Source organism: Galeopterus variegatus, unplaced genomic scaffold (assembly GCF_000696425.1).
Source record: "Galeopterus variegatus unplaced genomic scaffold, G_variegatus-3.0.2 Scaffold2157, whole genome shotgun sequence".
Classification (NCBI taxonomy): Eukaryota; Metazoa; Chordata; class Mammalia; order Dermoptera; family Cynocephalidae; genus Galeopterus; species Galeopterus variegatus.
The window spans coordinates 221,529-245,157 of record NW_007728268.1 but is presented as its reverse complement, the minus strand read 5'-3'; the positions used below and the strand labels follow the sequence as shown (position 1 = coordinate 245,157).

Sequence of the window (23,629 nt, the reverse complement as noted above, 5' to 3'; positions counted from 1 at the left end):
CAGGATCCAACCACTTGTATTTAGATAGTAATCTTTCTAGACAGAAAGTAACATCCAGTAACAACCAAATCCCAGAACATTAGCAGCCAAAAGGACCCTAGACATCCAGCCTCATTTTTACAGATGAGAAAGCTGAGGCCCAGAGGCCCATGACTTGTCTGATCACACACCTGGGGCCAAGGTTTCTGATTCCCAGGCCAGAATTCTTTTAGCAAAACACTTGGAATCCAGTATTTTGGGTTGAGTAAAATTATACAGTCATGTGTCACTTAAAAATGGGGATACATTCTGAGAAATGGGTCATCAGGCGATTTTGTTGTTGTGTAAACTTCATAGAGTGTACTTACACAAATACAGGTGGCATAGCCTACTACCCACCTAGGCTATATGGTATAGCCTACTGCTCCGACTACTGTTGTATATGTGGCCCCTCGTTGACTGAAACATTGATATGTAGCACTCAACTGTACTTCTAGGACCCTGTATGATTCTTTTGAGAACCAGGGCTAAGGCTCTATGGGTTAGGGAAAACTTGAGCTTCTGTTGCAAAATTCAACCAATGAATTCCAGAGGTGCTCTGAAGATCTGTGGCTTCCAAATTTGATCAGGAAGTGCTGCGTATGTCTTGATGCTTGCATGATTCAGTTAAGGTGCTTTCCAAACCCAGTGATGGCAACTGGGGCCTGGACCTCAAACTTGAAGTTTCCTGATGAGCAACAGAGTGTCTGTCATAAGGGTTCATGTGAAAGACGAACTCCCAAAGTCTCCCATTTGGCCACCTTACAGGTTTGGCCAAACTGTTTCATAGTAGTAGTACTGACTGGCCATCAAATTGTTTTCTCTTGAAAAGTAGGATCAAAGTGACTTTGGTACTGGTTTTTCTTGCTTCCAAGATGTGTAACAAGCAGATACAGCTTTCAGATTAATAGTTGTAAACTGGGATTCTAAATGGTTGGGAATCAATGGGGACATTTTCTGTGTCTTCCATGGAATAATTCAAGTAACCAAAGGCTTACCTCATGATGGGCTCACCCTCAAAACTCCACAGGCTGTTCCTCCATGCTGCTCAATTACAAGGAACAAGACCAAATCCTTGGCACCTTAAATTCTCCTTGTGCCTCTCCAAAGAAAATAGGAGAGGATTCAAAGGTGACACTCACGGGGACTGACTAATAGCAGGAGTACAACTGTGATTTCACAGCTCGCATGGAGTCATCACATTGCGCATCTGCAGTCAGTCCCTCAGGCAACAATGCCTGGCCCAGGATGCTGTCACAGGCGGGGACAGGTTGGCAGAACTCTTTCACAAAGTCGTCCTCTGAGGCCAGCAGTACCGCATTCCAGGTGGCTGTGTCCAGCTCTCCAGCCGTGCCCCCATACTCCTTGGGAAGAATACTTCTTGGAAGGTTTGTGTGGAGAGAGGTCAGGTCAGACCCATGGAGGAAGAACTAAAGGGGAATGAAATGAAAACACACATGTTCTTAGATTAATCAGTAATGCAGCAATCTCCTTCATGGTAGGTGCTCAAAAAAATATCTGTTGAGTGAAGAAGGGCAACTCTACCTTCCAGTTCCTCAGCCCAAAAGGCTTGGAGTATCCTTAATTCTCTCTCTTATACTGCACACCCTGTTGGCTGCACCTTGCAAATATATCCAAAACCCAACCATTTCACTACCATCCTAATAGAACCATGCCATCATCACTTCTCACCTGTATTCCCACAGTAGCCTTCTACCTGGTCTCCTTGCTCCCACTCTTGTCCCACTATAAGCTCTTTTTAATGTAAGTCAGATCATGTCACTCCTCTATTTACAATCTTCCAGCACGCCCATCTCACAGACTAAAAGCCAAAGTCCATAAAATGGCTCACAAGGCCCATCACAGTCTGGCCCTGTTAATTCTCTGACTCCTCCTCTAACCACTCTCCCCTCCACTCTCCTGGCACCAGCCACTCCAGCCTCCTACCTACCACCCTAGCATGCCGCACATGCTCCCACCTCAAGGTTGTGTCATTGCTGGTCTCCCAGGTATGTGTACGGTTCATTCCCTCACCTCTCAAGTCTGCTCACATGTCAGCTTCTCAATGCTGCCACCTCTAAGCACCCTATTGAATATGCAGCCCCTTCCCCACCTCTCACATGCACCACTCCCTTTCTCTGCTTCATTCCCTCCACAGCACTCATCACATTCTAGGTTATACTAGATAACATATGTAATCCATCGCATCTTTTTCTAGAATGTAAGCTTCCTAGGGAAAGAATTTTGGCCTGTTTTCTTCATCTAGAACATACTTGCACATAGTTGTTGACAATATTTTTAAATAACTGAATGAACATAAAAAGGAACAATGAATACCATGGGCCACAAATAAGGGCATTTCACAGATATAGAACTTGTCCAAAGGCTACTTTGGTAAAAGTTACAAAGAGTATCTTTAGGAACCAAGGTGGCAGGTTCACACATAGATGAGGAAGCCTCTAAATTAGCAATTCATAAACCTAGCTGCACATCAGAAATATATAAGAGATTTTAGAAGCACATATCCCTGTGTTCCATCCCTGAGCTGATGAATCAAAATCTTCAGGGAAAACCCTGGGAATCTGGATCTGGATTTTAAGTTCCCTTCCTTGCAACCTTGAGATTCGGTATCTCTATATGCTTCCTCTTTGAAAAAGAGTGTAAAATTCAGGGCCCAGTTTCTGGAGTGACCACAATGTTCCTAGGCCTAGGAAAGAAGGAGAAAAATACCACCCATCACATTTCAATCAGTGGTACTGCAAAAGGTAAAGAGAGAAGTGGCTCTTCTAGGTCAGAAAGGAAGACTGTCTTTTAAAGTGCCATATATCGTTTCTTAAATAAGACTTAAGCTAAAAACCCACACATCTTATAAACCTTGAACTGCTCCACAAACTATACGGCGAGGCAACATATTAAGTAGAAGGAAAGGCTTAAACAGCATTTTTAAATCCCAAGGTTCTGTAGTAAGAAATAACCATAACTCTCTTAAACGATCTGCCCTGTGTCTATGTTTTGCTCTTCCTCTTTTCCATATCCTCTTACACATATAATGCAATGTTGGTTCACAATGCCCAAGCCAGGATACCAAGAAATCTAAATGATTACAGAACAGGGAGGCATTTTTGATAAAAATGGTGGCTCCTCTCTCTCCTGGAAAATATTACATTCTTATTTTCATCTTCGTCTCATAAAAAAGATGTTCACTTATTTTAACTATAACCCTATACTTTCCAAATTAGTAATCCCAGGGCACAAATAATAAACTAAGATAACTACTAGATGTCACAAATGAAGTAAAAGAAAAAAAAATTCAAGGCTCTGAAGGCTTTAGGATCATCACTTACTCTGTTTGCTATTTTCTCCTTCAGAAATGGTTTAATGATGGCAAAAATGCCTTTAAATATTCGAGGTTCATTCACGATATGGACTGCTTTTATCCGAATGGGGAAACCATCCTGTGGGGGGAAGTGAAAGGGGTGTTAGAACATCTGGAATATCTGCAGACTGTCCCCCATTTATTTTTTTATTTTTATTTTTTAATATGTTATTATTTTACATTCTAAGATGTAGTGGAGAAGTTGGGAGGGAAAGGGAGAGGGGAGGAGGATGGGGAAAGGGTGGGAGGAGGAGGGAGGCGGGGCATAGTCAAGACCCATGGCTCCCCCCTCATTCTAGCAGGGGAGCCCAGGGTGCTTCTGGCAGCAGCTCAATTTTGGCTGGGCTGGATGCAGACTTGCAGGTGGTGGTGGTGGGACATGGCTGAGGCCCTCGGCTCCCCACCCCAGCTTGGGAGCCCAGGGCACTTCCAGCCGCAGCCCAGTGGTCATCGCTGGGCTGGATGAGGACGGGGGGGGGGGGGGCATGACGAAGGACTTCAGCCTCCTCTCTTGGCTGTCCTCCATTTAAATCTTTTCATTTCAAGCCCCAGCATCAGTCTGATTCTCATGCCCTCCTCAAAGACAGCCAAAGTGGGGGCTAAATAGAAAGACACACCTCAGGGAAAGAGTCTCTCCTGGGACCCAAAACTGGGTTAGAAAAGAGTCAGGCAAACAAGCAAAGAAGTTCTCTTGTAGCAAAAAATGGTCTGAGTCTACGTGAATGGATGTGGCAAGTATCAGACCTTCTGGATCAGTATTGCCCAAAGCGTATTTCTCGGGATGTTATCAGGCATAATGCAAAAAAGCGTTCTATGGCAGGTAGATGAGTTTGAGAAATATAGTAAACCAAATATAATCAAACAGGTTTTCTCAGTTGCAGTCCTGTTCAGAGCCTTTAATGTGTGTTTATGGTGAAATTCACAAGAAAGGGAGGAGCTATGCCACATTTCCCACTTGTATTTAACCCGTTTTTCCCCCTCCAGATGATCTTACAGTAGTAGGAAAACACTGATCCAAACTCTTTATCCTGACACTTGAATCTACATGGTATTCAGCTGGAGGCATCAAAAAGAGTAGGAAGTCAAGGGTTTGTTTGCATCTTCCTACTTGCCAGCTGCCAAAAAAAAAAAAAAAGAGTAGAAGCTAAGGAAAGCCACAGTATTGGCTGAAAGTCAGAATTCAAATTTATGATAATGTCCAAATGTGGCATTGATTTGTTTAAATAATAAGCCTGGGACACAGTAGGAGCTCAAACACATTTGTGGAATTCAGTGTGGATAACTGTTCTATCACTGGGGCTCCACAGGTCACAAGAGACAGTGCCCATGTGGTGGGTCAGAATGAACAAGGTGAGGCTTTGGCCAGGTTATATCTTTTCTAGGTGTCAGTTTCCCCATCTATCAAAAAGGAAAAATAACTCTTGCCTTGCCTATCTCAGAGGATTCCTTGAAGGACTGAATGGGTTATGATGACTATACAAGCATTTTGCAAATCGTTAAGCACTGCAGTTACGTACTTCACGGTTCCCAGCAACTTGTGTTCTGACATGCAGAACATGAGGTGTGAAGCATCTGACCAAAATACAGTCTGACAGAACTCCATGTCCCCAAGTCCACAGAGGGCAGGAGAGGCTCTAGCACCTGGGGCAGAAGCACAATTTCTGTTGCATTTGTTGGGAGAATTCCTTCTTTGTATTATGAACCAAAAAAGAAAAAAAAGAGAAAGCATTTCCCTGGTTTTTGGACTCTTGCCCTACTAACGATCTTGCCCAGATTGAAAGTACTTTCCCCCCAAAATACTAGAGACTCTGATGAGAATGGGTGGTAAACAGGATGTTTAAATTTCTCTCCATAATGCTTTTGTATTTTTCCAATTGCAGGAGTGGGATGTGAGATTTGTGTATCATGTGAGATATGCAATAAACATATAAGGATCTAGGGAAAGCCAAAACAACCACAGGACAGGTACATGACAAATAGGGGCCATACCTGGAGGATGCCAATCACCTTTTTGGCTATAAAAGGGCCAAAATGAGATGCTTTTGATAAGCTCACTCCTTTGTAGTCTGCAAGAATTACAATTCCATTCACCTGGGTTTCTTCAGACTGAATGAGTTTTTCTAATGTCAAGTATATGGCTCGGATGTTTTCAGTAATTGGATAATTGCTCGGTATCCATCTGTCTAAGGTTATAAAAGATGGACAGTATGTTACAGAAATGAATACAAGCAAGTGATGAGACAAAGACTTACCTCCTTTCTAAAACTGTTATTTCAAAATGAAAAAAAATTTAAAAAGATATTCTAGTGGCCATGATTCTATTTAGATTAGTAAATGGGACACCCTAAGTAGCAGCTGATGTTTCTTTGCTCCAAACACAGCAACACATTCTAAAATGGAAATACAATTGAGTGTTAAGGTTAAAAGCATGAGCTCTGAAGTCAGACACACCTGGGGATTTGAAGCTTACTAGCTGTGTGACCTTACTAGTGTGGCAAGTCACTTCCTCACTCTGATCCTCCATCTAATAAGTAGAATAGGATAATAATACCTATCTTTGTGGACATCTATGCTTTCTGCCATCAGCTATTTCCCCTTATTTTCATAACACCATGCTGATTTTCCTTGGGGAATCACGTCTTCCCACTCTAGCCATGCAGTTTGGATAGAAGTGACTTGACTCCTGAGTCTAGAAGTAGGCAAGTGCCTGGGGATAGATTGGCTAATCTGGTATTACATCCTCCTGGCTGCGGTGTGTGATGCAAGTCAGGGCAAACACAGCTAAGGAGATTCAATTCTCGGACCCTGGCCCTAGAAAGAGAAGATCTCTCTTCCTTCATGTAGTGGTGAGGCTGTGAGCCTGTGATTCAGGGGCCCCACGAAAGAAGAGCTGGCCTGAGAATGAAGCCCATGATAAGGAAAGCAGAGCTGGAGACAGCTTTTCAATGCCGTAGTTTGAACCCCTGAATTCAACTGTGCCCTGACTGCAGTTGTCTGAGCAAATGAGTTATCTTTTTTTGTTTCAGCCAGGCTGAGTTGGTTGTCTGTCACTTGTCACCCAAAGAGTGAGTCCTAACTCATATACCACCTTCAGGGGCTACTGTGAGGATAGAGCATAATGCTACGTTCCAGGAGACCCCTCACGGAATTCCCCTTTCCAGGGTGGACACTCCTTTAATACTCCCCATATACTTAATGATCCTTTCCTCTCTCTAAAAAGATGAAAATGACAATTTTAGATTGTTAATCACTATTCTCAAGATCTCACCAAGATCTGTGTTCCCCTTTCTTAGAAAGACAAAACTTAACGTTTGCCACCAATGGGATATGTAGTATGTGCAAAATTTCTATGAAAAAATATTTCTCCAAAAATTGTGCCAACTTGCTATTTAATATTGCAGCTGGTTAAATCTGCCTCTACATAACTGGATGCCGTCCCTTTAAATCTTGTATGTCTCAAAAGAGCTTAAAAGAGGCAACGTGTTCCCCTTTCTTAGAAAGACAAAACTTAACGTTTGCCACCAATGGGATATGTAGTATGTTCAAAATTTCTATGAAAAAATATTTCTCCAAAAATTGTGCCAACTTGCTATTTAATGTTGCAGCTGGTTAAATCTGCCTCTACATAACTGGATGCCGTCCCTTTAAATCTTGTATGTCTCAAAAGAGCTTAAAAGAGGCAATGTCAATACCCAGTTGAGAACAAAATGTTCTGCTGGGTCAGTGGGATGGGGTCCAGATCTGCTTCAGGCATGTGGGAAAACAATCTCACCAGGAAAGGGCTGAAATCACACAAGCTACGAGGTGCAACCAGTGTGGTAATATCTGACTGTTTTGTAATATTCTTACGAGTTGAGTACAGGAAAGAGCAGCAGAAAAACCTGTCGACTGGTTTCTAGGTCTCGTACTGCCCTGATATCTGCACTGCAGTGCTTATTTAAAATACACACCTCTAATTTTGGAAAGTGCCTAAAACAGCAGACAAAGCTGTTAACACTGCACCTGGTACACAGTGAAGGCTGAAAAGAATGGTTTAGTCTGCAAAGACAGTTTGGTGAATGACTAAGGAAACAGTGATGTGGGTTTAAAGGCAGAGGAAGGTGCACGGAGGTGTCCACTCCCTATGAGACCTCCCTTCAGGAGGTGTTTGTACACATGAGCAAAAGCAGGCTACCAGCAGGTTCTCATTTCCTGGCTTGCTTGAGAAGAACATTGCAGTCTTACTTCCCATTTTTTTCTCAGCTCTGGTCTGATGGAATGTGTTGAGGCTGGGGCTGGAGTAGAGAACACTCCTAAGCTTATAATGCATTTGGTGTCATGGAAAAGAACAGGATTAAGAATCAGAAGGCTGGAGTTCTAGCACCCCCTAGTCACTGTGTCACATTTCTAAAGGCCCTTTGAAGGGAGACGGTGGGGGAGCTATCCCCAATTGCAAACTACCATGCCAAAGAAATGTAAGGCACCTGATTACTAACATGAAGTGCCAAGATCAAAAAATGAATCTAAAGTGAATCCAGGGCTGGCCGGTTAGCTCAGTTGGTTAAGAGTGCAGTGTTAATAACACCAAGTCAAGGGTTCAGATCCCCACACTGGCCAGCTGCCAACAAAATAAATAAATAAAATAAAAAACAAAGTGAATCCTGTCAGTGCCTTAACAAAACAGAGGAAAGGAAAGAAAGGTTGGAGGAGGCATAGAGTAGGAACCTTTTCAGGCATCTGCCTAGCCCACACTCTTTCACTGATATCTGTACCTAACCCTACTCACAAAGGAGGGTCAAGGAGCATCCTGCTTGTATCCTATGAACAGGGGCAGATTGCTCAGCCCACCAGATTCTCTCCCTTAGAAATCTGGAATTTGCATTGAGGGAACCTAATTGGGTGGTCAGGTAAATCTGAGAGTTGTGGGGTGCCAGACTTAGCTATGTCCAAAGAGGTAGCAAAAGCCAGTCTACAGAAAACAGTGTGAAGAACACATGCAAAGGGCAGCAGAAATATGTGGCCCAGAGGACACACAGACTGAGAGAGACAGGAAGAATGGCTGCCTTAGCAACTGGTGGCATTCTGGTTCTTAGTTCTAGGGACTAGCAGGAGCTGCCTCACCTTTAGTTCTCTGGTTCTGGGAGGTACTCCTGTCTCCTTAGACTAAATCCTCCCTTTTTCTTAAGCTGGTTTGAGTAGGTTTTTATCATCTGCAATCAAGGAGGGGTAAAAAAGGGAACAGGAAAAGAAAACAGGGTGCTGGACAGATGCATTCCAGACAGACTGCACAAACATGCCCAGCAACAGTCTAGAAAAATACCTGGACGGATGCAGAGGACATGACAGCCCCTGGGGTCAGTGTGGGGCAGCACAGTGAGGAACCCGGAAGCGAGGACATCTTTTAAGGCTGATGGCTTCAGGTTATTGAAGACTTCGGGCCAGCTTCTCCTGCAGGTGTGGTAGTTGACCAGGAGCTGCAGGGCCCGGTCGTAATCAAACTTGCGGGCTCGGAGGAAGCGCAGGAGGAAGGCGTCATCAAGAGATGTGCTCAGGTTTGGGTACTCCTTCCGCACCATGTCACGAAGGGCCTGCACATCCCGAAGTCTCCATTCTGGCTTCTCCTGCAGCTCTTCCCGGGCCTTGGTGACCAGTTCTTCTGTCAACGAGCACACATAGCCAGGAGGCTCAGGTGGTGGTGGCAGCTCATTTTCGGAGAGTGAGGCCGCAGAAGGGCTGGTTCTGAGAGAGTCACTTTCTTCTGACATTAGCTACCAGGATCCCTGCCAACACAGAAGCCCCAAGTGAAGCTAAAGCTCAGCACTGCTTGTTTCAAACCCCAGGGCAGCAGGACAGAGGGGACATGAACATTTTTGTCAAAGCCAACTAACCTCAGGGCAGTGGTTCTCAATTGGGGGAATGAAGCAGACCCAAACCAGAGGCCCAGGCCCAACCCCAGACTGCTGCAATTAGAATCTTCTCAAAGGCACCCAGGCAGCTACGGCAGATGAGCACACTCAATAAACACCATGGCCTTGTTTCTAAATGTAGGAATAGGTGCTCAGCCTTACTTGACATTAAATAGATGTGAATTAAACCAACTTTAAGATTCAGCTTGACAAAAATAAAAAACAGGTACTCTGATGTGCTTGCTGCCGGTGAGAATATAAATTGACACAGCCTCTTTGGAGGGCAGTTTGTTGATATCTACCAAAATTTAAAACATGCCCTTTGGTTTAGCAATTCCGTTTCTAGGATGTATACTTGTATGTATACGCAAAATATGCTCATGACCATTACAAGTATTGATTATAATGGTAAAAGACTGGAAACATCTTAACTGCACATCAGTAGGAGACTGGTTAAATACCATATGAATGGGGCACTATTCAATCATGAAAAAGAATTAGGCAGATCTTTATGAACTGACATGTTAAGGAAAAAGCAGGTTGCAGAACAGTGTGCAGAAAATAATCACGTTAAGGGCCGGCCCATGGCTCACTTGGGAGAGTGTGGTACTAATAACACCAAGGCTGTGGGTTCGGGTCCCTATACAGGGATGGCCGGTTAGCTCACTTGGGAGAGCGTGGTGCTGACAACACCAAGTCAGGGGTTAAGATTCCCTTACCGGTCATCTTTAAAAAAAAAAAGGAAAAGAAAAGAGAAGAATCATGTTATTGTTTTTAAAATACAGTCATGTCACTTAACGATGGGGATGTTCTGAGAAATGTGCTGTTAGGCAATTTCATCGTTGTGTGAACATCATAGAGTATACTTACACAAACCTAGATGGTATAGCCTGCTACACACATAGGCTATATGGTCGGTATAGCCATTATAATCTTACGGGACCACCGTTGTATATGCAGCCCGACGTTGACCGAAACATAGTTATGTGGCACATGACTGTATATACATAAGAAGAGTCTTCAGAAAGCTGATGGAAAAATTCATATTATCTTTTAATTCTATTTATTCCATGAACTTTTTGAAGTACACTCACATTTGTACTTGTAAACCCAAAGAAAATTTCTGGAAGGAGATAAACTGTTACCAATGGTTACCTCTAGGGAGCAGAACTGGATAACTGGATATTTAAGATAAGAAAGAGACCTTTCACTGTACTGTTTGAATTTCTCTCCACGTACCCATGTAACTTATCATGGTGGGTGTGCAAATGCGCTGGTCAGATCTCCTGCTGGGGAAACATAATTGACAAATGGCTTCAGCTGCAGCCCCTCTGGATCCACCATCCAGTGGATGCCACACTTTCCACAACCAGTGATTGAATGAGACGTGGGACTCCTCTAGCAGGTAACTTTGGCTCAAGGACTCTCTGTTAGCCTGGCCAAACTTTCTTGGGACTGCACTGCAGCCAGAGGCTCTTCCTGAACAAACCTGCTTCACAGGGGTCAGGCCCACATCACTGTCAGAAGGCTCTTCCTGACTTCTCCGGCTCCCTTCCCTCTACCCTTCACAGGCATTGCCTCCAATACATTTCTTGCATGTCTAATCTTTTCTTAGTGTCTGCTTCTTGGCAGACCTGAGCACACTTATTGAATGAATAACAAAACAACTGCTGTAGATATTCCAGGAATAAGGTAGCAGCAGGACTGTCCAGTTCTATAGCCCAAGCTCTTGTCCACAGGCTGTCACTGATCCTCACTCCAAGCTCAACAAAAAGAGCAGGGACCATCTCAGGGGTACCTGCACATACCTTTGAAGCCTAACAACACCTCGCTGGTCTCCTCCCAGTAAATTGCAGCCAGAGTGACTAGGTGACTCCCTCTAAATCTTATGTCTGCCCAGTCTGTTCCTTGCATTCCAACTTCCAGCCCCACCCAGCTTCTTTCACTTCCTCCCAGATGTGTTCTCTCATCCTGTGCACATCCTTTTCCTCTGACTAGCATGCCGTTCCTCCAGTTCTTCACCTGACCAATGCCGATTCACTTGCAAGTCCCAATTACATGCCACTTCATTCATTCAACAAATAAGGAGCACTTACAACGTACCAGGCCCTCTTCCAGGTGTTGGGGATACAGAAGTGAACAAACAAAACATCGAACCTTCATTGAGCTTAGATTCTGGTGGGGAAGATAGACTATGAGCATAATAAACTATATAGTCTACTTCACAGTGATATGTACTTTGGAGAGAGAGAAAGCAAGGAAGGGGACTGGATATACCTGGGGAAAGGGGTTGCAATTTTAAACAAGGGACCCAGGAGACATTTGAGCAATGATGAAGGAGGTGAGGGAGCAAGCCTGGCATATTTGGGGCAAGAACTAAGTGCAAAGCCTGAGGCAGGAACATGCCTGGCTTTTTCAAGGAACAGCAAGGAGACCAGTGTGGCTAAAGCCAAATGAGCAAGGTGGAGAATTTTAGCAGACAAATTAAGAGATACTGGGGCCCCAGTGGTACAGGGCTTTCTAGGGCAGTGAGCACTTGGACTTTTTTTACTCTGAGTGAGAAGGGAGCCATGTAAGGTTTTGAGAAGAGTGACCTGATCCAATTTATGCTAAGGATCACTCTGCTGTCTTGAAAATGGACTATAAGGGGGTGAGGACAGAAGCAAAGACCATTTAGAGTCTACTGCAGTGATCCAGGTGAGAGATAATGGTGGCTTGAACCAGGCAGCCTTAGCTAACCCCCAGGCCAGGTGAGGCACCTCCTGTGCAGTAGCTTTTTGGCACAGCACTTCTCCTATTCTGTTGTAATTGTCTGTAGGCAATTTGTGGGCAATATCCATGCCTGTCTTGTTCATCACCGTAAAGCAAGCACCTAACATGATGTTAGACACACAGTCTGCACCCCATAAATATTTGTTGAATGAGTTTAATTTGCTTGGTGGAGGCAATGCTGAGTGAGGAATGGAACCACAGTCATAGCTCTGTTTCTATGGAAGTCACCAACAGATGCCAGTAATCCCAATCCAGTGCTTACATGGGAGACAGTGTCAGTGGGCTACAGGCCTCTCCTCAAAGGCTCTCTCCAGCCTCATCTCCCACTTTTTCCCTGCCAGCCAAAACAAATGACCCACCATTCTTGGAACACCTCATGCACTTCTGATACCTTCTGCTTGGAATTTCCTTGCTGTTTGTTCCTAACCAAACAATTCACCACCTTCAAGGCCCAGGTTCAATGTCACCTCCTCTGTGAAGCCTTCCCTGACTCCCCTAGGGTGATTTTCTCCAATTTTCCACAGCACTGGGTTCCTATTTCTCTCTTAGGAGCTGCATTCCAGTGTCATGGGTGTCTACATGAAATCTCTCAGAGTCAGTTTCACCTTCCATTAATTTACCAAATAATTACTGATTACCTACCTATGTGCCAGGCACTGTGCTCACAGGTGCTGGGGACACAGCAGCAAACAATATAATTCTTTGTTTTATGAAGCTACATCGTAGTGGAATGATGAAAAGAGAAAAAATGCACATGACCATTTTACCATGTATCAAGCACCATGGTAGCACTTTACATCCATTTTCTCATTTAATCTTCATAATATCTGCTGAGAACTTTACTTTCCCACTTTACCAAGGAGGAAACTGTTTCTTAGATGTAAATTTCAGGAGGGCAGAGAGCTTGCCTGCCATGTTCACTGCTATCCCCAGTGCCTGGCACATAGAAGTGCTCAGGAAATTTTAGCGGGAGCTATGAGGCTAAGTGACGTGCCCAAGGGCACACACCTAGTGAGGCAGATCGAGGATGCGTCTAGCCCCACCCTTGACTCATAATCTTTACCTTCCATCTGAAGCTTCATGTTTAATCCACACGGCTTCAGAAGTGTCAAGCACCGAGCAGGGCTCAGTCTTTGACGACTGAGCTGGTGGGTGGACATATGGAAGGAATGCAAACACCATTTGTTAGGGTGAAGCCGGGAATCTGCCCCACCTGGAGCCCATCATTTTGTGGAGCACCACCTTCCTCCCCAGCTCACCCCCAATAACGAGAGGTCGAGAAGCCATCTCTCTTGAAGCCCCAGAGACATCATATCCCGTTGACAACCTTCTCCCACTTCCGGTTGTCACCCCCTCCCCAAGTGTCCCCGTTTCCTGGGGTCTCTCGCTTCTCTGTTCCGCACTTCCGGTTATCCCTCTCAGGGGTCTCGCTCCTCGGCCCCCAGGGCACAAGGACGGGCGTGTGGGCACTCACCGGCCGGGCTGCGGGGCGGAGGCGGGTCACTCGGCGGCGAGAGCCTTGTCCAGCAGCGTGCACAAAACCGACCCGCACTCCGTGCCCGGCCGGCTCGGCCCCCTGCGCCGGAAGTGACGTGCCGGGGCGTGAGAAGGCGGGGCGCCGCCCGTGAGTGCGCATGTGCGATGTGCCGCCGCAGAGTCGGTTTTCTGTCCCCACCCGGCGGTCCGGACTTCGTGCTGTGGGACCCGGGCGGGCTGGTAGGAACGGGGAGCGCGAGCTGCTTGTCAAGCCCGACTTACAGCTGTGGGAACTGAGGCCCAGAGAAGGAGGGAAAGAAGCCGCCATTTTCCCGGAACGTGCTACCATGTTCCTAGTGTTTTACATCCATTATCTCATTAGATCCTCATATGTATGCAGTTCCCCTATTTCACGAAAGAAAAACTGGTAATCAATGCAGTAAAGTAACCCAGATTTCAGGATTAGCATTCTAGAATTCCTCCCACTATGGCTGCCACCAGGACTGGCGGCTCCAAAGGCAGAGATTCCAAACCGGGAGACGTCTGTCATTAGCTGAGTGACCTTGGGCAAGTTTCCATTCCTCCTCGGGCCTCAGTTTCTGTATCTGTAACTGGGTTATGGACAGATTCTTGCTCTGGGTCCTGATTCAATAATTACTTGTTTCCTGCTTTGGGGTTCATGAAAGTCCCTCCAGTTTGAAAAAGACTTTGCTAGCCCCACCCTTAGTCCATTAAAACCACTATACCCCTCCCGACGTATACTTTGTGCAACTGCAACTCTGGGACAAATCTCCTAGGTATCTCTTTCAGGCAAAGTAAAGACACTGAACCATTTCCAGAGAGAAATTCTGATAGTCCAGGACAACTTTGAGCCCAAAGAGATGACCTTAAACAATCTCTTCCTTTCCCTACCTTAAGGGCAAGAGGAGTCTCAGAGATATGGGAAGCGACCCTCGAAGGTCAAAAGAACATGACAGTTTCTGCCAGATGTTGGATTGTGTGTGGAGGGGTGGAGTGAGGGAGAAAAGGGGGTATTCTGGGAGTCATGAATTTTGACTCCTGCTCTAAGCTGTACCATTTCTAGGGTTGCCAGCTAAAATATAGAACACTCAGTTAAATTTGAATTTCAGATAAACAATAATTTCTTTTTAAGTATAAATATATCTCATGCAACATTTGGGACATATTTATACCTAAAAAATTGTTGTTTATCAGAAATTCAAATTTAACTGGGCATACTGGGGTTTTTGTTTTGTTTTGCTAAGTCTATGTATTAGTTTCCTATCATTGCTGTAGCTAATTACTACAAACTTATTGGCTTGAAGCAACACAAATTTATTCTCTCACAGTTCTGCAAGTCACGGGTCTAAAATCAAGGTGTTGGCAAGGCTGCATTCTCTCATCCGTTTGCATGCCTTTTTCAGCTTGTAAAAGCCACCTGCATTCCTTCACTCATGGCCCCTTCCTCAAATCACTTCAACTTTTTTCTGTTGTCACATCTACTACTAACTCTGATCCTCTTGTCTACCTTATGTAATCATAAGGACTCTTGTGATTACATTGTGCCCACCCATATAATCTAGGATAATCTCCCCATCTCAAGATCCTCAATTTAATCGCATATACAAAATCCTTTTTATCATGTAAAGTAAGATATATACAGGTTCCAGAGGGAGGAATTACTGAGCCTGCCAAAATCTGGTAACCCTAATCCCAGCTGTGTGACCTTGGCCAAGTCACTCAAATACTAGTTCCTCATGGGCAAAAAGCTGATTAAATGAACTCATAAGAGGAAACACTTTTCCCCATGCTGGGCAAACAGTAAGTGCCTCATAAATGGCAGCTCTTGTGGCAAAGGGCAAGGAATGACCTTGTCCAAACCATGCTGTCCTGGGTGTTGGGATAAGACTCTTTCCTCAACCCATACCCACGCGTGGTGGTACACAGAGTCCAGATTGCAATCCTAGATGCTGCCACCAGGGGGAAGGGAACTTGGTCTCAAGGGCAGGGCAGGGCAGAACTAGCAAGGGGATTCAGAGATGCCCCAGAAGTCCCTGCCCCATCCCTCAATTGAAGGCCGTGATTTCTTGTTCCTCTTAATGTTACATTTTAGAGAAAAGAGTTATCTCAGATTGGAAGGGCCTTAGAAAAACAACAACGATAACAGTTTCCACTTTTTGAGGAATTATATATGCCAGATGCTGTTCTTGTGTGAGCTCGGTAACACCTTACGGCAACACTGTGAACAGCTAGCTAGGACTGTTCCATTTACAGAAGAGAAAACTAAAATTCAGAAAGAGAAAGTTATTTGCCTAAGGGCTCAAGACATTCAATGAAAGAGCAGGATTCTAACTCGAATCTGTATGACACCACAGTCTCAGATTTTACATTACCTTAGAGGTCATGTAGACCTCTTTGTTTTTATAGGTTGAGTAACAGTCTCAGAGAAGGACAAGAAATTGCCCACAGTCACATGACAAGTAAGTGGTTGTGCTGAGATCTGAACTTCTGTCTTCTTTTCCACCTTGGACAGTTAGAATTAACAGACTTTGATTGTCCCCTTAAAAAGACCCATTTTCTTATGTGTAAAATGGGGGTGTCCCCCTTGTTTAAGGGTCCCTGGGAGGATTTGATGGAATGGCATGTGCAGAGTTCTGTACATTATATCATAAAATACCTATTTATTGGTTATGTTCACCCCACTCTTGAGCAGAAAGATCACCAGAGGGCAGGTTGCTCTGTGTCTTGGCTGGAAGTCTCCAAGTGGCCCGCTCTTTTAGCCTTATCCAGTCTCTGAAGAAAGAAATCTTGACATTGGGTATATCCTAGAATTGGCTAGAAATGCATGAGCTGTCTCTCTTTTCAGGGCGTGTGATTTGGAGCTCAAACAATCTGCTAGAACCAGCTTTAGTACTGATTCTAAAGTAAGACTTATTTAAGATGATCCTGTGATATAAGGCATAGTTTCTCAACCTCTGCACTATTGACATTTGGGGCTGGGCAAGTCTTTGTTGGGGGGTGGGTGTGAGAGGAATGTTTTCCTATACATTGTGGGATGTTTAATGGCACCCCTAGTCTCTACCCACTAGATGACAGTAGCACTCCACATTAACAGTGATGAAAACCAAAAATACCTCTAGACATTGCCAAGTATCTCTTGGGGGACAAAATTGCCTCCAGTTGAGAACCACTTGCATAGAAGAAAGAAGTGGGTAAGTGCAAGGTGTTTGCCATAAGGCCTAAGGGTTAAAGGAGTTTGACCCCTGTGAATTCTTGAAATGACTACCAAGTCTTCCTTCTAGGACAGCCCCCGTGCTGAGAAGAAACTACCAGGAAGGAAATAAAAATTGAACAGTCTAGAGAAAGGAGAGATAGTGTAAAGAGAAGGGCTAGATAAATGTGGGGAAGGGGAACAGAGCCAGAAAACCTCAGAAAACAAGCCAACATATTTTTTAACAATGTGCAAAAAAACAATAGGTTGAGCTCTGTGAAGACAGAAAAGCAATCTTAACCAAGCTTCCTTCTAAATGTTCAGAAAAACTAATATCTCATGAAAATGAGCAATGGAAGGGGCTGGCTTGTCAGCTTGGTTGGTGAGAGTGTGGCACTGATAACACCAAGTTCCAGGGTTCTAGCCTGTATCCACCAGCTGCCAAAAAAACCCAACAAACAAACAAACAAACAAACAAAAACAAGCAATGGAAAAGTATCAAGGTCAAATTCTAGGAATACAAATAACTATGAGAGAGAAAGAAAGAGAGCGAGAATAAAGACCAAATATCATCCATATGAACAATAAAAGTACCCCAGGAAGACATTTTTTTTTTAAATGATGAAAACAAGCTAAAAGACTTTAACAAAATGATATAAGGCCAAAAAGAACAATGTAAATCAGAACTATAAAAATTCAGAAATGAGGTGTCAGGACTCATAAAAGAATTAGAGATAAAAGAAAAAACTATTTTAAGAAAAGAAAACTAAACTAAGTGGAATATAAAAGCAAATTAAAAAAAAAATGAATAGTGACTTGAGAGAAGTAGAAAGTGAAAAGGGAAAATTTGTAAAATTAAAAATAAGCAAAGCGATAAAAAAAGAAAGTGAAAAATATTGAAGATACTCAATGAAGAATCCAGCATATTAATAACAAATTCACATGTTACTGAACAAAAAAACAAAGGAGTACATCATTGACTTAGAATGACCAATATCAAAACATAGTTTAGTAAAATTACTGGTTTTTAAAGAGAAAGAAAAAACTCTTTAGCCATTTTGAACATCTAGGCAAAAAGAGTTCCTTATTTATAAAGGAAATAGAATGTGGTTATTATCAGACTTTTCAACAGCTTTGCTTAATGCCAGAAGAAAATGGTAAACTATATTTGAGAAACTCAAAGAAAGAAAATATGAGCCAATGATTTTATATCCAGCAAGACTCACTTCTGTAAAAGAACTATTATCAACTGGTGAGCACTCTGGGAATATTTTTTCCATGAACCCTTCCAGAAGAGTCTACTTGAGAATAAGCTTCAGACCAACAGCGTGACTAGAGAGACATTGACACAAAGACTGGTGGTAAGTATTCAGTATTCAAATAAGAATGAATGATGGTTAAAAGAGGGTTGAGAAAGTATGTAATGCCTGTGTGCTCCACCAGTGTAGCTATAGTACAACATCCCAACTGTTGGAGATTGGGCATATTATATGCAAAAATTCATGTATGTATTTTCAATATTCATAATTGTGGTAGTTTTGCTACTGTTATTCTAAGACTGTTGTATGTGTAAAATGGGCTAGTGCAAATCAGTAATTATAGAATCTTTCCATTTTATCAGCCTCTGTGACCTTGGAAACCAAAGATTTTAAGTGTGGAAGAAAGGAGCTACATATGTAATATAGAAGAGGTTAAGTGAAAGTCCTGCAATGCTGTTTTTGCATTGGAAATATCAGTATAAACTCGAGAGTTTCTAAAAAGAAGTGTACATGCATGTGTATACACACACATGTGTACATAATACGTAGTTCTACCCGCTAAAAAGGCCTAGAAGAAATGACCAATCTAGTAGCAATGAGCATATCTTGCACCCAGATAATAATTTTGAAATGCCAGTTTTTATTAACAAAATAATCAAAGGACTTCTTGAAGAAATGGCTGACTCCAGATCTACAGCAGGAAATATACAAGATGAACCTACAACATCTTGTCATGCCAGCTAACAAGGAAGCTGTCAAAGGCTGTTAGGTTCACGGTAGAAGGACTTAGAAGCCAACATGCAGATAGGACAATTTCAGCTGCAACAAAGATAACAATTGCAATTGATTGAAACTCATTAAATATGTTTATTCCTTGAGTTCATAGTGATATTCAGCAAAAACACTGATCACCTTCTGAAGATGGCATGACAAATTGTATTCTTGAAAACTAGGTAAATAAAAGGGAAGAATCAAGTATTTATCTGGCCTTTCCTATATGAACTGTAACACTGGGTAACCAAATAATAGATTAAGGAAAGCTTCTTTCTATAAAATTATTACAGCTAATACGTGGAAACAAAATGATACAATATTGCCATTTTGCCACTTGTGATGAATTAATATATCTAGCCATTGTACACAGTGGCAATTAACATCAAAAAAAGAGCACACTCCAGCCATGTATGTGGTTCTTGAAAAAGAATCCAGCAGCACCTATAATCACACCAAAGGGATGGTACCTGGGTCTGACCCAGCTACTGATTTGCAGGAAATGCAGAGGTCAGAAGGCCATGTTGTATTTCAGTATGAGATGCCATTAACAAAATCCAGACTTTGGGAAACTCTGCAGGTCAAGCAGCTTGAATTCTCCAACAGATAAACTGCAAGGAAAAGAAAGGGATGGAGGGGGAACCTATAGACTAAAAGAGGCTTAAAAGTCATATCATGTTTTTTAAAAATGTGCAAGACTATCATGTCTGGGATGCACACTCAGATGATTAAGCCATAATAAATGCAAAGAAATAATTATTATAAAAGTCAGGTCAGTGGTTACTTTTGGGGGGAGGGGCTGTGATTGGATAGGGTACATGGAAGTAAGTATGGCTGGGGTGGCTGGCAAAGTTCAGTTTCTTGATGTGGGTTGTGGTCACAAGGATGTTTGCCTTGAAATAGCTCATTAAGCTACAAGTGTAATTTTGTGGTTTTCTGCATCTGTTTTGTTTCACAATATAAAAGTTTTTAAAAATGAAAAGAGAAGTACCTAACTTACTGTGTGTGTGTGTGTGTACATATACATGTATATGGATGTATGGCTTCTGGTAGCACTAGGTATGCAGTAGGTGTTCACTAAATATGAGTTCCCTGGGAATCCTGTCAAATACCCTTATCTGTGTGATTTCAGCACCATTACTAAGATTACTAACTTGTATGACTAATTAAAAATAGTTAACGCTTATTAGGTGACTACTATTTTCCAGGCACTGTTCCCAGTGCATCTAATCTGATCACAACTGTATTATGATTATTCCCATTTTACAGAGAGTAAAACTGAGGCTAAAATAGGTTACCTGTGGCTGTGTGGTAGAGCAGCCTGGTTTGAAACCCCGGCAGTCTGGCTTCCAGGTCCATGCCCACATCCACTGTAGTATATATACCACACTTTTTTATTTGGTGTCTAGCACCCTTGTTTGCAATAATTATTCCCCCTTATTGAGTGCATGCCATCCCTTCACACTCATTGTCTGGTGGATGGAAAAATTGGAACTCAGAGAGGTGAAGAAGCTTGCCAAACTTACAAAGTAAGTAAATGGCAGTTGGGGTGGGGAAGAGTTTGAATTGGGGGTGGGAGGGCTCATACTTGGCCCTTGGAATTCTAAAGAACAAAATGTTCTGTGCTCTTAAACATGCTCACCTGATGGGTCTGACCCAGTCTGAGGTCATGGGTTGCCCAACTAGCGGTCCGGAGCCTGGCTTGGCTTGAGAAGTGTCCAAACTATGGCTGGGAAAAGTCAAAGGCTTGGCAAGCACCAGACATGCCTGACCCCAATCATAGGGTCATGCGAAGCTTGTGACCCATGGGTCTGGCATGCCTTAAGGGGCCAGGGACTCCTGTTTCTCGGCGTGTGTGTGGGCTTTTGCTCACAAGCCTCAGCATCAGGACCCAGAACAGAGTAAGGTGCCTCTCAGCACAGGGATAAAGACGTGCCCATGGGTTGGCTGTGTGGATTTCCCAGAAGTGGTAAGAACACAGCTGTGTTTTTGTGGTCACACATTGATTCCTAACCTGAGTCAGCACAACTGCTTTGAGGTACAGGATGTCCTCTCTGTTCCCAGGGACCTTGGATCCCAGCCAGGCTGAAGCATTTCCAAAGCAGGGCCTGAAATGGTGAGGGGACAGGAAGGGGTGGAGAGCCCACATCCCCTGCTCCATCAGCAGCAGCCTGAGAGCCTTGTCTCCATTGTATTAATAAGAGCCAGCGTAGAATGAGTTCTTACCAAATGCCAGGCACTGGACTAAGCACTTTATAAATATTAACTCAGCTAACCTCATAGAGATGCTCTGGAGTAAGGGCTTTTATGAGTACCATTTGATAGATAAGAACACAGATTCAGAAAGGTAAAATCACTTGTAAATGGTCCTACAGAGATAACTTGTAGGTCTGTGATTGTGGAACCCTGGAGTGTCAGATTTGGCAATGCTCTGTCAATTCACTATGTCATTTAGCCTTCACAACAACCCTGTCAGGTAGAGATTGTCATCCCATTAAGGATGTGAGAAAACTGAGGCCCAGGGACGTGGACGCGACCTGTACAATGTTGCTAGAAAGCTCTGCTGTAACACCAGTGATCATTTTTCAAGAGCACAGTCCAAAGCCCACAACTGCTCAAATTGACCATGACCCTTAAACCCCCACGACGCGACCTGTACAATGTTGCTAGAAAGCTCTGCTGTAACACCAGTGATCATTTTTCAAGAACACAGTCCAAAGCCCACAACTGCTCAAATTGACCATGACCCTTAAACCCCCATACTTACTATTATCTCTACATTCACCCACAGTTCTCCTAGGAGAAGCGGGAAGAGGGAGCAAAGAATTCCTTGGTGGCCATCTCCTTGGAAGGACGGAATAGAGTCATGGTTGGGAGGAGCTTTTCTGTGGGAAGAGGGTGCTATTGGGAGAGCTTAACGTGTGACCCCTCTGTGGAGGTGCAGTGGTCATGTGGGCAGGGACACCTGGAGGCTGAGAGAAGGGAGCTGCCTGGTTGCATCGGTGAAGGAACCAGAGAGTGCAGATGTGCTAAGGTCAGCCCACACTCCCAGGCATTTCAGGGCAAAGGCTGCTCAAGTGTTTCCCATGGACCAGCCATGTGCAGAGAGCACCTACAAGGGGTCATCTTGGGTCCTGTCCCATAGGGCCTCCTAGAGGGGCAGAGGGGCGGCAGCAGCAAGAAGCCGGAGTTGGATGTCAGATTCCTAAGGGCTGAGGAAGGAGCTGCAAGGCACCCCCAGCTGGAAAGGTGTGTCCATCAAGGTCAAGGTTGAGAGGGGCCCTGGGTGATGGCCATCTCTGTGGAGCCCACCACAGGGTCCCACAACAGAAAGGGGCAGCTTTAAATGTCTGCTGGGTCCAGAGAGCTTGAAGCCAGCCCGGATAGTGACAGCTCAAGCTATTCCCCTGCTGTCTCTGTCCCCTCCTCACCTGTGGGGAAGGGAAGGACCCACCCACCTGGCTTTCCTCCACAGCAGGCCCGAGCTGGGCTAGAGGAGAAGATTTAAATCCAAATCAAGTTGGGAGTTTGGATTAGTAGCTTTACTGGACATTCTAATTTGTAGGTTGAGATTGTGTTTGCAACCTAAAGTGACCATAAAATTGTCTGTTTCCTGAGAGTGAGCAGAAGAGTAATGGAGGTGAGTTTTCACCTAGTGACAGGGAAAATGCTTCTTCATTGAATACATTTCAAAAGGGATGTTGGGAAACAAAAATAAAGGTGTGCTTTGATTATGTCACAGGTTGGCTTTGTTCAACATGCTGGTTGTGAAAGGGAAAATGCTCCAAAACAAGTCTGGGAAGTGAATATCCCAGAATGCCCTAGAACTTGGTTCATGAGGCAGGCAAGAAGTGTGGGTGCCTCTGGGAACCTCTTGAGCCCTTTATGGGGCCAGCACACCCTCATCCCCCCGCCCACCCATGGCCTCCTGCATATTGTCCTCCAAATATACTGGTTGAGAGCTCAGTGCCAGAATCAGACCCACTTGAGTTTGAATCCCAGCTTTGACATTTACACCAGCTGTCTGACCTTGGCTGTGTTCCTTTTCCTCTTTGAGCTTCAGATTCCTCATCTGAATAATAAAAGAACTTGCTTTGGGATTGCCTCAAGGATCGAATGAGAGATAGTTCACGCTAAGCAATTAGCATAGGGCTGATGTATAATTGAGCACTCAATAAATGTTAACTATTATCGATCACCTGGGCAGTGGCTGCTGAGTGTTTAAGTTTCTCAGCCTTTGAATCAAGTACTTACCGACCCAGCTATATTTATTGACATGGAAAGATGCCCAGAACATACTTTGGAGAGGAAAAAAGCAGGCTACAAAACAATATATGTCTCACAGGTCATTTTAAAGATTACAGAAAAAAATTGACATATATGTCTTAATATGGTGCCTAGCACACAGGAAGCAGTCACCGAAAGCTAGCTGTGGTCAGTATTAATGTGCAAGCATTTTGTAGCCTGTGCAATTCTATGAGAGTTCCTGTGAAACTAAGTAATGTTCGTGATTGTGGTTGAATCAAGGGGAGGTAGATCTGTGTGTTCCCTTCTGCCTTCCTTCTGACACTCTGAGAAGCTATTGGGGCAGGGCTTGAGTTGGACTTGGGACCCATTGGTCTGATGTGGATATTGGTACTTTTTTATGTGGTCCTGGAGAAAAAGAAAAGGAAAGCATTGCCCTTTGGAATTGAGACTCCAGTCTTGAATAAAGGGTGTTCTTTGCGGTAACTGAGGGGCTATGATAAAATGTAGACACTGTGGGCACCCTAATCAATCTGCATTAGAGAGAACAGAAGGCATGATGGTAATAATAACAATACTACACATGCTGCTGTTATGTTTGACAATGGCTTTCACT

General features: G+C 43.8%; 1 protein-coding gene across 1 annotated transcript; it reads right to left on the bottom strand.

Annotated features, from left to right (window-relative positions):
* TTPAL (tocopherol (alpha) transfer protein-like) lies at nt 1-13,626 on the bottom strand. Its single transcript, XM_008580777.1, has 5 exons — nt 13,526-13,626; nt 8,694-9,153; nt 5,384-5,577; nt 3,363-3,473; nt 1-1,448 (listed from the first exon to the last, which is right to left on the bottom strand). Exons 2-5 carry the CDS (start codon nt 9,136-9,138, stop codon nt 1,170-1,172), a joined length of 1,029 nt encoding a protein of 342 aa, XP_008578999.1. The 5' UTR covers nt 9,139-9,153; nt 13,526-13,626; the 3' UTR covers nt 1-1,169.
* Between the last annotated feature and the right edge of the window lie 10,003 nt (nt 13,627-23,629).

What these genes read in the sequence shown, in the direction of transcription:
- TTPAL (XM_008580777.1), bottom strand. Translation starts at nt 9,138, where the DNA reads ATGTCAGAAGAAAGTGACTCTCTCAGAACCAGCCCTTCTGCGGCCTCA. An exon ending in TGTCCTCTGCATCCGTCCAG is followed by an intron (nt 5,578 to 8,693) that starts GTATTTTTCTAG and finishes TTATAACCTTAG; the next exon opens with ACAGATGGATACCGAGCAAT. An exon ending in AGGTGATTGGCATCCTCCAG is followed by an intron (nt 3,474 to 5,383) that starts GTATGGCCCCTA and finishes TTCCCCCCACAG; the next exon opens with GATGGTTTCCCCATTCGGAT.